Source organism: Acanthochromis polyacanthus, chromosome 17 (assembly GCF_021347895.1).
Source record: "Acanthochromis polyacanthus isolate Apoly-LR-REF ecotype Palm Island chromosome 17, KAUST_Apoly_ChrSc, whole genome shotgun sequence".
Lineage (NCBI taxonomy): Eukaryota > Metazoa > Chordata > Actinopteri > Pomacentridae > Acanthochromis > Acanthochromis polyacanthus.
In genome coordinates, this window is record NC_067129.1 from 3,047,497 (window position 1) to 3,060,856 (window position 13,360).

General features: G+C 43.8%; 1 protein-coding gene across 1 annotated transcript; it reads right to left on the minus strand.

The window, feature by feature from the left end:
* Positions 1-3,854: 3,854 nt before the first annotated feature.
* smg8 (SMG8 nonsense mediated mRNA decay factor) lies at positions 3,855-11,343 on the minus strand. Its single transcript, XM_051937611.1, is given in 22 exon segments — positions 3,855-4,789; positions 4,792-4,833; positions 4,836-4,933; positions 6,670-6,950; positions 6,953-7,428; positions 7,431-7,551; positions 7,855-7,951; positions 7,953-7,998; positions 8,739-8,941; positions 8,943-8,981; positions 8,983-9,385; positions 9,388-9,526; positions 9,528-9,549; positions 9,551-9,604; positions 9,606-9,634; positions 10,445-10,462; positions 10,464-10,559; positions 10,561-10,632; positions 10,634-10,663; positions 10,665-10,748; positions 10,751-10,933; positions 10,935-11,343. Coding segments are annotated over 22 exon segments (2,766 nt in total). The 5' UTR covers positions 11,079-11,343; the 3' UTR covers positions 3,855-4,700.
* Between the last annotated feature and the right edge of the window lie 2,017 nt (positions 11,344-13,360).

Genomic DNA, 13,360 nt, shown 5'->3' on the forward strand with positions numbered 1-13,360 from the left:
TGTGAGACTCTCAGTTTCAGGGTGGAAATACTGAGCCATGACTTTAACTGATCATTTAAAGTCAAGAAATGTTGCAACCACAAAATGTAAAGTTTATAGAGTTTTATAATTCATGTTCTAGAAGCTTCACTGTGATTTTTTAAGAACAGAAAAGTGCATTTTATGTCCTACATTTTCATGAAAAGCATAAGTAATCTATACTCATAAATTTAATAGCACAAGCGGCTTCTTCCATATAAACCATTAATGGTGGTTCTATTAAATTACATGTGAAATTATGGCACACTGAACGTGCAATCTGCATGAAGATTAGAGTCCAACTCCATCTAGTGGGTGAAAATATAACAACTGTCTTAGAGGGAATCATAAGTTCTATCAATGAAAAACGGACATCAATGCCTTCTCAAGTGTACCGGACTACGGTCATGTTCACAGATACAAAACTACTGGTCTACCGTGGTCAAAGACTTGTATCTTCAATATAAACATTCCTCTGGATCCCAGATTTCTTCTTCTGGGCCTTGCGGACTCACGCATTCCCTCAAGGCACAAGCGACTATTCAATTTGTTGACTTTTACTGCCAGAAAGGAATATTATTATACTTTTGGATCAAAGACTCTGCTCCCACCAGAGATCATGGCACAATCTCACTATGGAATGTATTCCCAGTGAATACATCACATGTTTGCTTAATTCTTCCACAGATGCTTTTTTCCTCAACTGGGGATCCCTATCTGAAATTCATTGGACCAGTCTTGGCTTCTCGTGTACTTAAAGGATTTCCCTCTAAGTGTGTGGGGTTTTTTGTTGATTTTTTTTCTTCCTTTGGCTGACACTTTATTTATCCATTTTGTAACAATGTCCCTGTGTTTATCTGAGCAATATGTTTGTTCAATTTCTAATTTTAAAAAAAAAAAAAAGTGTACCGCGACTACATTCACACACTTCAGTATTGTAAACGTTAAATCAGGGGTTGTCCAAACATGGAGGCCTGTGGGCCAAAAGTGGTCCTCCAGAGGGTCCGATCCGGCCTCAAAGTGTAAAAATTACAGAGAAGACATTAACTGCAGATTGTAAATTAGTAAAAACTGTAATTTTAAAAGAATTTCTAGACAAGTTGTTTTGATCATAAAGTAAAATACTGGATCGTTCAGCTCCAGATATCTGTGACTAAAATGTTGTCTTCCTTTGTAGACACTCTGTGATCTGGAAGTTTTAATGTGGAAATGATAAACTGAGGATGAATGTTGCTGCAATTTAACCTAATTTAAATTTCAGTTTGTTCATAAATGGTTTGTAAAAAGATACTTTGTTAAAATGTAAACATGTTCAGAACGTACAATTTGCACTAAAATAAAGGAAACGTTGAGTTGTGGTTATTTCTAGCTTATTATGCTGTGATTTTACTGCTCACTTGAGGTCAAATTGGGGCTGATGTGGAACCTGAACGCGACACCTCTGATCTAAATCAGAGAAAAACAAAGCACAAAAAAACTAAGAGAATGACAAAGTTGTTTTTATTTACAGGAACATGTTCCACTCAGGATCCAGGTGTGTTAAATCTACAGTGCATCCGGAAGTATTCACAGCGCGTACCTTTTCCACATTTTGTTATGTTTACAGTCTTATATCCAAACGGATTCAATTCATTTTTCCCTTAAAATTCTACACACAACGACCCCATAATGACAACATGAAAAAAGTTTTTTTGAGATTCTTGAAAATTTATTAAAAATAAAAAACTAAGAGACCACATGTACATAAGTATTCACAGCCTTTGCTTAATACTTTGTTGATGCACCTGTGGCAGCAATTACAGCCTCAAGTCTTTTTGAATATGATGCCACAAGCTTGGCACACCTATCTTTGGGCAGTTTTGCCCATTCCTCTTTGCAACACCTCTCAAGCTCCATCAAGTTGGATGGGGAGCGCCGGTGCACAGCCATTTTCAGATCTCTCCAGAGATGCTCAATTGGATTCAAGTCCGGGCTCTGGCTGGGCCACTCAAGGACATTCACAGAGTTGTCCTGAAGCCACTTCTTTGCTATCTTGGCTGTGTGCTTAGGGTCGTTGTCCTGCTGAAAGATGAACCGCCGCCCCAGTTTGAGGTCAAGAGCGCTCTGGAGCAGGTTTTCATCCAGGATGTCTCTGTACATTGCTGCATTCATCTTCCCCTCTATCTTGACTAGTTTCCCAGTTCCTGCTGCTGAAAAACATCCCCACAGCATGATGCTACCGCCACCATGCTTCACTGTAGGGATGGTATTGGCCTGGTGATGAGCAGTGCCTGGTTTCCTCCAAACAAAACGCCTAGCATTCACACCAAAGAGTTCAATCTTTGTCTCATCAGACCAGAGAATTTTTTTGCTGATGGTCTGAGAGTCCTTCAGGTGCCTTTTGGCAAACTCCAGGCGGGCTGCCATGTGCCTTTTACTAAGAAGTGGCTTCCGTCTGGCCACTCTACCAAACAGGCCTGATTTGTGGATTGCTGCAGAGATGGTTGTCCTTCTGGAAGGTTCTCCTCTCTCCACAGAGGAACGCTGGAGCTCTGACAAAGTGACCATGGGGTTCTTAGTCACCTCTCTGACTAAGGCCCTTCTCCCCCGATTGCTCAGTTTAGATGGCCGGCCGGCTCTAGGAAGAGTCCTGGTGGTTCCAAATGTCTTCCATTTACGGATGATGGAGGCCACCGTGCTCATTGGGACCTTCAAAGCAGCAGAAATTTTTTTGTACCCTTCCCCAGACTTGTGCCTCGTCACAATCCTGTTTCGGAGGTCTACAGACAATTCCTTTGACTTCATGCTGGGTTTATGCTCTGACATGCACTGCCAACTGTGGAACCTTATATAGACAGGTGTGTGCCTTTCCAAATCATGTCCAATCAACTGAATTTGCCACAGGTGGACTCCAATTAAGCAGTAGAAGCGTCTCAAGGATGATCAGTGGAAACAGGATGCACATGAGCTCAATTTAGAGCTTCATGGCAAAGGCTGTGAATACTTATGTACATGTAATTTCTTTGTTTTTTATTTTTAATAAATTTGCAAGACTCTCAAAAAAACTTTTTTCATTTTGTCATTATGGGGTGTTATGTGTAGAATTTTAAGGGAAAAAAAATAATTGAATCCGATTTGGAATAAGGCTGTAACATAACAAAATGTGGAAAAAGTGAAACGCTGTGAATACTTTCTGGATGCACTGTAAGTGCTGCAGACGGATCTGAGTGAGCAGGGTGGGCTGTGATAACTGTATAAACGGCGCACGAAGCAAAACAAAACAGCCAAACTCAGCTGTAACGTTCATCTCACTGTTGCTGACTTCATCGGTTCAACCTGCAGGAAACACGACATCTGAAGGAGCACAGGTTCAGGAAGATGATCGCTGGTCTTGAGCGCCTCCATCAGGGGACCAGAGATGCATTTCCAGCCGGATGTAACACCATCTGAACCGACTTCAGGTGTTTTAAAGGATTTTAATTTCCAAACATCCAGGAAGTTTCCTCGAAGGGCTAAAAGTCTTTCCAGCGCTCCAACGCTCCGGAATGGTTGTGGAATCTGTTGTCTTTTTGTCATCCACAAACTGCACGTAAATGTGACTGCAGATTAATTTTAAACTTTGTGTGTAGCTCTGCGTAGGAAACCTATCAGATGTTTAATGCTGCCACCCAACAGCAGGGGCATTTTTAGGGGGCAAAACAGTCACAACTAAATTTAAAGCTGCAGTAATATTTTGGTGTCATCGGGTCAAAATAAAATAAAATAAAAAAACACAGAATTGTGTTAATTCATGTGTTTTTAGTGGAAACTAGACTTCAGCATTTCCTGTTTTTACAGAATCAAGCTCATGACGGGACTTCAGACAATCTTTTTACTGACAGGAGGTGAAAAAGTACAAAGAGCAGCAGAAGAAAGCCTCTGGTGGAAAAAGATGTGATGGGATAAAGACAAAGGAGCAGATTTAGATCGACAGTTTCCAGATGTTTGAATCCTCGAATCAAGGCGGTGAAAATCCAGACACTAAATGTGTAAAACTGAACATCTTTTTATCTCCCTGACTCCCTGCAGGTGACTGGATTCGCTCTGTCCGCCAAATAAATGCAGACAAAGGTGATTATTTGGGGGAAAAACCTGCAAAACTACAAGCAGGAGTCATCCACGAGTGTTAAACTGCAGCCTGTTGGGGTCTGAAAGAAGACAGAGGATGCATGAAACGCTCAAGTTAAATGTGAGGAACCAGAAAAAGCAGCCGAATGAATGAACTTCCACACAGAGGAATGATATTTGTTCAAATATGAGGAAGCGTTTTCAGTCTCTCCTGGATTCATTCAATGTGTCGGAGTGCTTTAGAGACACGACAGAAGTAGTCAAAACTCTACGTTCTGCTTGAATCTCACCTCAGTTGGAATTGGTCTGTCAGCTGTTGGACCATCTGACCGGCTCTTCTGAAGCCACGGTGTCCACGTCGCCTCAAAGTGTCAGAACAAACGTCTCTCCGATGCTTTTACTGTCCTCTGAGCTACAAAGTTAAAGTTTAATGGCACTTCAGGATGGCTCCGTCCTCTGCGGAGCTTTAATTTGCTCTAAAGGTCGCCGGAATCAGCAGGACTGAGGAGCAGCCGCGGCTCCTTTAATGGAATCCAACCATCGCCACAAACTGAATCCTGTCACGCGTAGGTGGGAATAAATAAGGCGGGCTGAGCTCACTGTGGCGGGGGGTTAGCGGTGGCGGCCTTCAGGATGCCTCGCAGCACCTTGTAGTTGCTGAGCGGCTGGTTCTCTTTGGGGGGTAGCAGGGGCCGCGCTCCGTCGCGTACGAGTAAGGAAACCTCAGAACCAAAGGCCATCAGGAGGCAAAACGATTTCAGTCTGCTCTGGGTGGAAGACGGGGCAGGGAGGAGGACCGGGCTGCACCTGGAGGAAGAAAACACAGATTCTTAGTAGAAACACACCCAGATCCTCCTGAGAACCCCCCCCTTCATTTACGTCCTCTGTACTGGACGTCTGTTGTTGATCGGTATCTTTTGAGCGACCCGACTGAATCATGACGTGTTTAACCCTCGTGTCGTCCTGCGGGTTAAAGTTTGAAAATGTGGAAAAAAAAAAAATCTATTTTCACAGTAAAACTTCTGACGTCCACATTTTCAACATTTTTGGGAAGACTTTGAACATTTTTCATGGAAAAATGAAATAAACGTTAAAAATGTTTCTTAGGAACGTTCATTGTGAACGTTCGAGCAAATGTTTGCAAATGTTTGGATTTTAGAATGAAGCTTCTTTTTCGGATGAAAAACACAAAGAACCGTAAACCGGCTGCTCAAAACACAAAAACAAATCCAGAGAAGCAGAAGAAGAGTCTGAATGACAGTCTGATTCGACCATCAGCTTTTTTTTGTGAAAAAATCAATGAAAAGAAAGTTTAAAACAACAACAACAAAAAGACAATAATTCCTGCATTTCTAATAGAAATAAATGCTTCATTAATTCAGACACACGAATAATGAGCTGAAAACCTGAATGTTATCTTTAGTTTCAATCATCTGAAAACCTCAGGAAAAGCACGTCTCTGCAGAAAACGATCGATGGATCAACAGAATTCAAACCACCAAGACAATGTGCATTGATGTCACCGTATTAATCAAAAATATACCCTAATTAAGCTGAGCTTTAATCAGTTCATTGACTGTAAATGTTTGAACGACAGCAAACAAACTGAGCTGTACTAATGATAGAAGGAGCTCCAACCATCATTGTTATAAATAAAAACGGGTTTAAAATCTGGCAGCAGTGTTTAAATAACCAGTGATCTCAGAGCTGAAACAGCACTAAAAACCATAAACAGCTGCACAAAAACAGCTCCTACAACGTGTTTGACGAGGAAGAAGGCTCGTCTTTGCTAAAATTCTGAAATCCTCGTTAGAGTTTGTTTGTTCGACGGATTTTAAGACAAAATGCTGATGTGCTGCTTTTAAATGCAGATTTAGTGTTTTATTCTTGTTGTTTTTGTTTTAAAACATCAAACTCATCATACCTGCGATGACTGGTCAAAAAAGTTCAGGATAATCTCCTCCCACTCAGCGCAATATTCAGTACAGACACAGTATTTAACCTCATATGCAATACTGTAATTTAAATAATTTTCTAATTTATTAACCTGGTTTAAGCAAATTTGTCTTTTTTTTCCACAGTACTTTTATACTTGTAGCAGTTTTTATTCAGAATTCCTCAGACTCAGATTTTTGTTTATTCTTTTACTGTCTGTTGTTGCTGAGTGCTCTAACTCTGTACAAATAAATTCCTTGTGTGAACTCACTTGGCAATAAAGGCTTTTCTGATTCCGATTCTATAAATCCAAAAAGTCCAACTAAACTAGATTTTACATTTTCCTAGTTGGAGCGGTCGTGTAAGTCAAGACTCAATTCTACAGCAGGGACCTGTATTTGTATTATTTAGATGGAATTATGGGTAAATTATCAACTAGTGCCTCTGATGAGAGTATTCTTGTTAAACATCAAGTGTCAGAATCCAGGATTTGGCCCTCGAGGACAATTAAACCCTAGAAATAGACAGAATTGACAACAAGCTTCCCTCAGTGTTCTCTGACATTTAAAAAGCCAAACAGACAGTCGTCGTTTAACTGATGAAGCGACCATCAGGTTAACTCTTTACTACCTGAGGTTGAGCGTCACCTCCAGTGGGGTGTCAGGCACTACGATAAAAAGGCGAGCCAGCTGGGCGAAGTGGGGCTTCAGGCCTCGGCCCTGAGAGGGGGACGGGATGTAGAGCGGCATGTCGGCGTTCAGCACCCTGGTGGCCGGATCTTTGGCGCCTCCGGGTCCCAGAACCTTCACTATTTTATCCGGACCGCAGCTGATGAAGCGCCTGCCCCGGCCGTCTTCATACTCGAAGCCCACGAACACGCGAGCCATGTCGTCCCTCCTCCGGCTCCTGCCGAGTCCCCGGTGCTCCCTCGCTTCCCAACCAGGGCCTTGTTGGGCGCCGGCCAGGAGGAGGTGCTTCCGTCCAGAGGCTCCGTCAGCCCCGTGTCCTCCTCCGACCGGGAGCGGATCACCAAGTCCCACGGCAGCAGGAAGGAGGATCCTTGGAGGAAGCCCGGCTGCTCCAGGCCGGTGTGGCAGTTGTAGGACTTTGCCGGGCCCAGTTTGACCAGAGACCAGCTGGAGAACTTGGGGAGGAGACCTTTGGAGCAGCCGGAGTGCATCATACCGGGGAGGTACTCCACGGTGGAGGGCTGCCGGTCGATCAGACTCGGCCTCTTCTGCTGGACCTGTGCGTCGGGGCCGTCTCCCTCCCCGTAGGGCCCCAGGCTGTCGGTGGACTGGCCCAGGCTGAGGGCCAGGCTCAGGCTGGTGTCTCCAGGAGTGTGGCTCTGGGCGGTGCTGCCCTCCTTCAGCCTCACGGGCTCTCCGGCCCCGAGGACTCACCGGGGAGCCGCTGGGCCTGGTTGGAGGCCGGCGCCGGGTCAGGAGTGCTGGGCTGGAACACCGGAAACTCAATCTTCTCCAGCTTCCCGCAGCATTTCTCCTCCAGCATCTGTCCAGGAAAAACACAGTTAGAGAATCACAGAAAGCTCCTCACTCTGAAGCCTTCATATGTCTGGTCACTGCTGCTTACTCCCCGTTTCTGTCTTTATGCTAAGCTAACTGCCCACTTCCTGTCATTTTATATTTGGTTTACAGGCATGAAGATGTTCATACAAGAATTTTTACTCCTAAAAAAAGTGTTTGCTAAGTTGGCACAGCGATACAAACTTCACAACACGTCGTCTGCTTAGAGCTGCACATGTGAGACTATGTGATCTGACAGCCTCTGCTCTGCTGTGGTGTGAATCCTGACCTGGTAAAAGTCATAATTAGCTGCCTGGACGTCGAACGGATCCTCGCGAGGAGCCTGTTTCCTGCCACAGTTGCAGGAGCTGGTGGAGCGCCCCCTTGTTGTGGTTCAGGATGGGCGGGTTACGATCCATGTCCGGCTTCTCTCCTGCAGAAATCAGGGTCAGAGGTTACTGCTTTTAGCTGCAACTGTTAGTTTATTCATCGATCAACTGATTGGCAGAATCGCTAAACACTTTGATAATCAGTTAATTGCTGTAGTTATTTTTTAAGCAAAAAATCTCAAACATATTATTGGTTTCTAGCTTGTCAGATTAAGGGACTTTGTTTTCTTTTTCTCATGTTTTCACTCTTTTCTCACATTTCATAGACAAACCAAAAAGTGATTGTTCAAAACAGTAACTGGCAAGAAAGACTGTTAGTTGTAGCACCAAGAGATAAGAACCAGTAAAATCTACGCATGTTTACTCATCACAACCTTATCCCTCCTTCCTCCCTTCATTGTCTTTACATCCATCCTTTCCTTCTTTCATCCTTCCTTCCTTCAACCATCCTTTCCTTATTTCATCCATCCTTCCTTTTTATATATGTGTATAAATGTCATCTACCAGTGTTTTGTTTATGTCTTATCGTCACGGATTAAATGAAGCAGAGGAAAACTAGGAGTCGTTCTGCCTCAAATCACCACATTTTTAGAGCGACTTCTGATTTTACAAAATAAAATATAAGTACTCAAACAGCTATTTGTGAAATGTCAGATTGATAAATGAAACATTTACCAAGATAATTATTGTTAACATTTTTTAAATTTGCCTGTTTTTTTTTCACACAGAAACGTGACGCTCTGTCTGAACGACTTCTCAGGAAAGGTTAAAGCTAAACGTTCACCTGGCTGAGGCAGCAGGTGGAACTTGTGGACACAGTGTTGGTCTGTCAGGCTTCGCTCCTCACACAGCTGGTGTCCGTTGCTCCAGAACTTGTAGCAGTCCTCGTGGAGCTGCAGGGCGTAGCGCTGGAAGGCCACTCCTCGGGCGTGCTGGCTGTAAACCCGCAGACCCTGAGCCAGCTGGTTTTTGTGCACCGTGGTGGTTAGTTATGGGGAGGTTGGACTGGTAGGCGCTGTGAGCAGAGCAGCGCTTTCTGACATCGGTTCTCGGAGAACTTTGTGTCGGCGTCAAGAAAACCCTCCAGAACCTTCACCTGGCTCTGCACTTTGGCGGCCAGCTCGGCCATGTCGTCGTCTGAGTTGCTGATGAGGACCTGATGGAGTCTGGAAGCCACCTGGACCCACTTGGTGTAGGTCGGCAGCTCAAAGTGTGAAGGCTGCGGGTTGCGGCCGACGCTGTCATCGAAGCCTTTCTTGGTCAGAACCAGCTCAACGTGCTGCCAGAGGAACTCCTTCAAGCTGCAGTCCACCAGCTGACCGCCCATCAACATGCCGCTCAGCTCCCCGCTGCTGCCGGGCTGCCGAGCCGAACGTCGCATCTGCTGATAACGCCTCGGCCCTGAAACCGTCGGCGTGGAGTCCTGGTCCCCAAGATGCAGTTTGACCTCAGCTGGCCGAGCAAAGCGCCCACCGGGTCCTCGTCTGTGGACGGGATCACGTACACGAACGCCTGGTTGGCGGGAACGGTGAACAAACAGTTGCTGCTCTGGTTGGTCAGAACTCTGCTTTTAACGGAAGATCCGATAAATCTGTCTCCAGGGCGTGCTGCAGCCGCCTCCTGGGAGAGTGTTTTTAGGTTTGTCTGGGTTCCTCCAGACTCTGAGCTGCTCCCAGGGAGCTGTGGAACAACAACAAAAGAGGCATCATTTTTATTCAAATATAGATTTAACAGCTTAACAGATCTGTCACTAATGAGAACCCGTTCAAACATTTTAATGAAAACATGATTGTTGGTTTTCTTCCAGAGACTGAAATGAAAATAACAGGACTACTCGCATATCTATCCTGTTTGTGTCAAAGTCTCAAAAAAGAAATCAACCAAAACCGTCCATATACAGTTTGCTAAAATACAACAGGTACATGAGCAACATGTTTCTCAGACCACCAAATAAACAAAATAATCTGCTGATATTTTAATTCCCCTGTTCATTCTATATAAAATGTCTGTGGGGTTCAATGAGCCCATTTTATCATTTAAGACTTTTTTAATACAGCGTGAAATATAATTTAATATATTATACTTCAACATACAATATTCTATTTATGTTCAATCATCACAATCCATAGTGACAAATAGGGAAGAATGATTCATCTTATATCACAGTTTTTAATAATCACTATATATTAATCATCCTAATGAATAGATAGAAGCTACAACTCTTGGCATTTTGGATGATATTTAACCACTAAATAAAGTTGAACTGTATCTATCTAGTCTTAATAAAGTATTTGTTTGTGGCTGTGCATTGGAGGAAGCACTCTCTTATCCAATACATTTAAAAAAGCAACTACTTGAGAGGTAATATTTTGAAATTTCCCTCTGGATTAATAAAGTATAAGTAATCTATCTATATTTAAGTGACATGTCTCACTACTACTTGTAGAGTCTAAATGGACATTACTGGACAGATGTTGACTCCAACCAGACCTTCAGGGTTCCGTTCATTCTGGAAGACGAACAGCAGCCGTGGAGGACAGGGTCTGCAGTTCAGCTTCCACTCTTTGGACACCGGGCAGTCCTTGATGGCAGCCCGGATCAGAGGGCAGGACCTTCTGCCGCAGGGCGTCCAGGGCCCTGAAGAGCCGGTCGTAGGTCACGTCAAAGGTGTGGGTTGGGGTGTACGAGCAGCAGGACGTGGCACACGGAGGAACATGTAGAGCAGGTGGAGGCAGTGCTGCCGGTCCAGGCCCTTCCAGAAGTCGTGGGCGTCCGAGTGGGTGGTGGCGGGCGCTCAGGGGACTGGCAGGCCCGCAGCAGCTGCCGGCTGTCACACACGGAGGACAGCAACAGGTAGAGGACCCGGTTCTCCTGGTTGTAGAAAGCCTGGATGTTGCTGTCCGCCGAGCCGCCGTCCTCCGGCCCGCCGAGCAGAGAGAAGATGTTTTTGTCGGCCAGAGTGTTGACCAGAGAGTCCTTTCAGCGGCCCGGGCTGCATGTTGCTCTTACCGAAGATACCGACCACACACAGGCCGTCGTCCCGGTAAGCAGGGTCCTCCAGGAGGTCCGCCTGCAGCAGCAGAGCCCCCATACTGACGGAGAGAGCCATGGTGGCCTCCTTCATGGTGGAGGAGCAGGGGAGGATAAACAACGACGCACTCACTTCCGGCTCTCGTCCTGTTCGTTGCAGTAAAACGTCCGAGTAGCTGCAAGTCCAGCTTTAACCCATAGTTATATATCTATGCTTTAACCGTCCTGCGGGTCAAAATCGGCACGTTTTAATGTTTGAAAATGTGAAAAACTATATATTTTCACAGTGAAACTTCTGATGTCCACATTTTCAACATTTTTGGGAATATTTGAACATTTTTTGGTGGAAAAAAGAAATGTTAAAAAATTTCTTTAAGAACATTCACATAAAAATCAGCGAAATTTGCTGGATTTGGTTGATTTTTTAGTGAATGTTCTTTAAAGAAAATATTAGAAGTTTTACTGATTTAAGTGGAATCACTTTAGATATTTTTAGGATTTTTTAAAAATATTTTTGGTCATTTTTAAAAATATTTACAAGAATTTCCCTGCCAGATTTTTTAAAAAGGGAAACTTTTAAGGAATTATTAGAATTTTCTTCCTAAAGGTTTTGCAAATTTTCAGAAATTTGGGGATTTTTTGCTGAATTTTTGGATTTTTTTTCAGACGAGGAAATTGTATTTTTTGGTGCCTGTAAATGAGCACAACAGGAGGGGTTAAACATGATATATTTTGTGTTCAGGTATGCGCGAGGAAAAACATCACGGCTGCTTCCATTCAGTCACATTTAACTTCCGTCCCACTGGGATGGATTTCAATGTTTTTGAAACGAGAGAGGAGAAGCTGCCAGTGTTGATAAAAACTTTCACTTGAGCCACAGACAGAAAATCTGATCTTCTCCAATTTCAGAAATAACATAAGAATCCTGCAGCCAAGACGTCTCTGAGAGGAAAGGGGGAGTACTTTTGACTCGATTAGGGGCTGTTAAGGCAGTAAAGCGGATTATGTTGGTTTGCTTGGAAGTCATTTTAACCCCTTCCTCAGAGACACCGATCTGAGGTGATGGATCAGAGTCAGATATAGAATCACCAACAAAAGATTAGTATAAAATCTCAGTAAGTCCAGAACATGAGCGTTTCCTTTCCTCTGTGGTAGCTTCTATTGTCTGTGCTCTTAAACCAGGTGGATGTTCTCTATCTGACAACAAGCATCTCTATAATCACAGCTTTCTTTCTTTCTTTCTTTCTTTCTTTCTTTCTTTTCTTTCTTTCTTTCTTTCTTTCTTTCTTTCTTTCTTCCTTCCTTTCCTTCCTTCCTTCCTTCCTTCCTTCCTTCCTTCCCTCCCTTCCTCCTCCCTCCCTCCCTCCCTCCCTCCCTCCCTCCCTTCCTTCCTTCCTTCCTTGCTTGCTTGCTTCCTTCCTTCCTTCCTTGCTTCTTTCCTTGCTTGCTTGCTTCCTTCCTTCCTTGCTTCCTTCCTTCCTTCCTTCCTTCCTTCCGCATGGTAAAAACTTCTGAGAACTTGACTCAGTCAAAATGTGGGACATTTTCTCCAATATTTGGGACAAAGGATAAAAATGCATAAAGTGGGGACACCTGATCAGTGTAGGTGGAGAAGATTTCTAAGCAGCCGCCTCCAGAAGATCAAACTACTTATTAGAAATGGTTTAGATAAAAATATTCCTGGACATCATGGGAGAGCCTCCTCTAGAAAATTCACTAGGACACATCTAGAAGCAAACTACAGTCTGTCTATCTATCTATCTATCTATCTATCTATCTATCTATCTATCTATCTATCTGTCTGTCTGTCCTGTCTGTCTGTCTGTCTGTCTGTCTGTTCTGTCTGTCTGTCTGTCTGTCTGTCTGTCGTCTGTCTGTCTGTCTGTCCACTCCGGTTTAGTTTAACAAACACTGACAGGCCTGAACACTGTGCAGAGACCAGAAGGAACAGAGACTGTAGAAGTATCAGCCCTGCTGGAGGTTTAACCTTTAAGGACAAGAATTTACCAAAAAAAAAAAAGTTCTGGTTTGGATTGATGATCTACTGCGCAAATATATCCTAAATTATACCCATAATATGCTTCAATGATCACAAAGATCCAAAGATCAACTTTAAAATCTAACACCACAGAGTCCTCTAGACGAGAATCACAGGAGATTTATGGGATGTTTTATACTCAGGGAAAAAACATAAAACAGTTTTCGACCACATAATCAATAATGGAGGGTAAAATGGAGCTATAACACCCCCCTGTGGGCCAAAACACGACTCTGGAATTCAAACCACAAGAGCTCAGAATTTATCAATAACATCAGAGATTCATGGACTGAGAAGGACAGACTGACTGGCAGAGACAGCGACCTCTCTTGACCTGT